This window comes from Penaeus vannamei, chromosome 42, assembly GCF_042767895.1.
Source record: "Penaeus vannamei isolate JL-2024 chromosome 42, ASM4276789v1, whole genome shotgun sequence".
NCBI classification, from domain to species: domain Eukaryota; kingdom Metazoa; phylum Arthropoda; class Malacostraca; order Decapoda; family Penaeidae; genus Penaeus; species Penaeus vannamei.
Window position 1 is genome coordinate 17,247,003 of NC_091590.1, and position 3,923 is coordinate 17,250,925.

The 3,923-nt window shown below is 55.2% G+C and overlaps 1 protein-coding gene across 1 annotated transcript in view; it reads right to left on the minus strand.

Annotated features, from left to right (window-relative positions):
- LOC113807249 (probable peptidoglycan muropeptide transporter SLC46) overlaps nt 1-1,961 on the minus strand; it is a 104,652-nt gene extending 102,691 nt beyond the window's left edge. Inside the window, exon 1 of the mRNA XM_070118530.1 lies at nt 600-1,961. Within this exon, the coding sequence (XP_069974631.1) occupies nt 600-1,590 (991 nt within the window). The 5' untranslated portion in view covers nt 1,591-1,961. The remainder of the gene's footprint in view (nt 1-599) is intronic.
- Between the last annotated feature and the right edge of the window lie 1,962 nt (nt 1,962-3,923).

Consider the following 3,923-nt stretch of genomic DNA (forward strand, 5'->3'; position numbering starts at 1 on the left):
TCTGCTGAATGCGTTGAGCACAGGGTCGAGATTATAATGCTCGAGCGCCGAGAGTGACCTTTATTCGCACGTTGAGAAATTCAAGGGAATTCCTGCCTGAGCGTTGTTCTTGTCAGAGACAGACGAGGGAGATGTCACGAGATTATGACGATAAGATACTGATAAAGACAGAAAAAATATGACATAGAAGGGAAATGCATAAGGCTGATAGTTGTTGACCCTTGATGCAACAGGCACTGATAAACAAACAACAACAACGTTAAACCCTGAGAACCAGTTTTTTCTTTTTCTTTCTTTTTTGCTGCTTGCGTCGACCTACCAGACAGTTTTTTGTTGATGTTATGTTTTGGCGACCTTCAGTTTTTGGTCTTTGTTTTGATTTGATTCATGTGGAGCAAATGATGAATACAGAATAATATTCTGGGTTGAAAACTATTTTGATTAGCTATGCACTGAACGCAAAAACCTGCGCATTCTACATGCATACATTCACAGGCACGCACACACGAGGAATCCTCTGCGCAAGAGCGCCTTCCTCCCGCAGCGCGTGAAGGCCGACCTCCTCCGCACCCAAGCCGTGCGGCCCAAGAACAACTCACCTCGACCGAGCTTGCGCAGGAGATTGCTGAAGATGAGGAGCAGAATGTAGATCCTGACGTGGCCCTCCCGCTTCTTGAGGGTGCACCTGAAGCTGTCGAGGAAGCGGCGAGGGTTGAAGAAGTCCTTGACCATCTGCACCAGCGAGATCTTCTTGGCCCGCTCCCTCACGCTCTCGGTGTGCATCAGGTCTCGCTTCTTCTCCTTGTCGATGCCGTAGACCCACACGATGCTCTCCCGCAGGCGCAGCGACTGCTTCGGCGCCAGGATCTTCTCGAGCTTCTTGACGTTGGCGAAGGGCCCGTGGCTTTCCGGCAGCAGGAAGATGATGTAGGCGCACGAGACCAGGTACATGGACAGCGAGGTGCCGAAGAGCACCTGGTAGCCGCCCGCCTGGTAGATGTAGGTGCCGATGAAGGTGCCGATGGGGCCGCCCAGGAACCAGATGCTGTTGGCCAAGCCGAGGCGGGACGTCCGCGCCTCCTCGGTGGTCACGTCGCTCATGTAGGAGTTGGCCGCCGTCAGGAAGGACACGGTGCCGCCGCCCAGCGAGTCCAGCAGGGCAACGAAGAGCAGGTACTCGACGGGCCACGCCTCCACGGCCGAGTTGACGAGGTAGCCGAGCGCGTAGAGCAGGTGGCCCAGCGTGGCCACGAGGAGCGGCGTCTTGCGGCCGTACTTGTCGCTCCAGGCGCCCATGAACAGGATGAAGAACAGCGGAATGATGGAGGTGATGATGCCGTTGTACATGGCGAACACGCTGACCTCACGCGTCATGTCGTCGCGCACCGCCTTGTGCTCCGACAGGTTGCCGCAGACCTCGGCCGAGTGGTTGAGGTTCACGCGACACACCTTGTCCATCTGCAGGTTCTCCACCAGCACCACCATGTTGGAGTAGGCCACGCCGTCCAGCAGCATCACGGGCTCCACCGAGATGCTCCTCAGCGCCGCCAGCAGGATCTGCCACTTGGTTCTCTGGGGCGCCTCCGCCATCGTGTCTCGCTCGGGGTCGCGCTTCAGGGAAGGAAACTCGAGGCACTGGGTTCAGCGGGAGAAGCGAATATTCCGAACTTGCAAAAGATACTAATCCATCGTAAAATTTTGCGATGCCATCATAGTTTCCGAAACCAGAGCACCGGGTGCCAAGCCAAAGAGGTGACCCAAAGCGAATTATTACACCCCTTATAACTGTTTCCCTTTTTCTTTCTTTGTCCCAAATAATCCAACTTTATCAGTCTCTAACGTCCCATAGAACGAGTCTGTTTCCCAGCGTTCGTTTTGTCGCTGTTTTCTCTTTTATCACTCTCTTCCTCTTGCTCTTACTCTCCCAAGCGCTCCCTTACGCCACCATCACACGGCCACTGTCGAGGCCCGAATGACAGCGCTGCGGCTGGCACGCTCCTTCCTGGCTGCGAAAAGGGGCGGGGCCAGACCTGTGACGTCACGCTTTCGAGGGTCGCCCGCTTGCAACTACTCTCAAAAGGTTGCAGCACACGTACCTTTAAAAAAAAGGAAAGAAAAACTACGTTCGCCACCCTTTCCTCCCCCTCCCTTCCCCGCCTCGCCTGTCCCGAGCCTCTAATGAGAGCGTTTGTCATCCCTTGTTTAAGATTCGCAGATGAACCCGGCTCTCTCGGGCGGACCAGCGAGTCCTCTCCGCCGGCGGCCATTCGCCGGGACGTCGCTCCAAGCAGAAGGACGTCTGGAAGGTCAAGGTCACCGCGGCAGATCGGTAGATAGACAGACAGAGAAAAGGCAAGTGGCGCTGCAGCGATGAAAGGGGAGCGGCGATGTGGCAGGCCTCGGGGGTGGGTGGGGGCAGGTGTGGGCGGGCAGGGTGGGGGCATTTAGGCGCCCATGAACAGAGCCGAACAGCTTGTAGGCAGATTTCTCAATCCGTCGGAGCCGCCGAGCGCACTTTCGACCTTTCGCAACGCGGCCGTCGGAGCCAGCGCGGCCGAGCTTCGGTTCGCTTACGCCGCGCGGTGACGCTGCGGGGAGAGAAAAAGCCTGCGCGGCATCCACACTTGAAATATGCTGCGATTTACCGGTGAAAAGAAGAATGCGTGTAACATACCTGGAACATACTGTGGCATACTAGATGAAAAGAGAAGGAAAATGCATTCCTTCTCCGTTGGTCCTTTTTGTCCAGAAATTTCGATGTGGGAGGATGAGCTGTTCTTAATTCAGGAGCAAAGGACCCCACCCGCCGCCTTCGCAGCAACAAGCTAGGCGCTGCGGCCCAGACCTCAACCCCCCACCGCCGCCTCCCTGCCCCTCTCCCCCCACCCAACCCCTTGTACCCCCTCATCCACTATCCTTCTGCCCTTCCCCCTTCCGCCGTATCCTTCCCCCTCCACCTTTTTCCAGCTCCCTTATCCCAACCTTTCCACCTACGTCCCCCCTGCACTCTCCTTCAGCCTCCTCCCTCCCCTCCCTCTTCCCCCTCCGCCTCACTGCTCGCCTCCGAACCTTCACCCACCCTCGGAGGTCACCCAAGTCGAAACGCAGCGATCCGAACGACCTTGACCCTGTAAGCGAACAGGGAGAAGGGAAGCAGGAAGGAGATGGGATGGGTGGGAAGGAGGAAGAAGGGAGGAGAGAGGAGGAGGATGGAAGCAGGGAGGAGAGAAGCGAAGGATGGAAGAAGGAAGTAAGGGATAGGAAGGGAAGAGAGAGGAAAAGGAAGGAAGGAAGGAGGAAACGAATGGGAGACGGAGAAGTAGTGGGTGGGAGGTGGGAGAAAGGAAAGCGAAGGAAAAGGAGATAGAATAAGGAAGGACTAAAGGAAACATGACGGAATAAGGGAGGAAGGAAGAGCAAGAAAGGGAATGGAACTAGGAGAGAGGAAGGAATGGACGAAGAGGAGGTAGGGTAGAGGAAAGTGAAGGATAGAAGGAAAAAATCTCCAATGGGATGGGGGAGAGGAAGGGGAGGGGGGGACTGGTATCCTTTGGGGATAGGGGAAAGGGGAGACTGGAGGAGGGGATAGGGTGGAGAGGATGCGAAGAGGAAAAAAGAATAGGGAGTGGCACAGAAGGAAAGAAAGAGGGAAGAATGACACGAAGGAAAGGAAGTAAGAATCAGGGAAATGGGAAAGGAGAGAAAGAAGGAAGAGGCGGGGCGAAAGACGAAAGGAAGAAGGAGGAGGTGAGAGGAAACGGAAAGAGATGGGAAAGAGAAAACGAATAATGCGAGGGAAGGAAAATACAAGGAAGATGAGGAATGAAAAGAGTGAGACTTTAAGTAACAGCGCATGTACTTTTCTGCTCAATGAAAGAGAATGAGGTCGACCTAGGTGGCCTCTCGTTTCGTAGGAAGAGGAG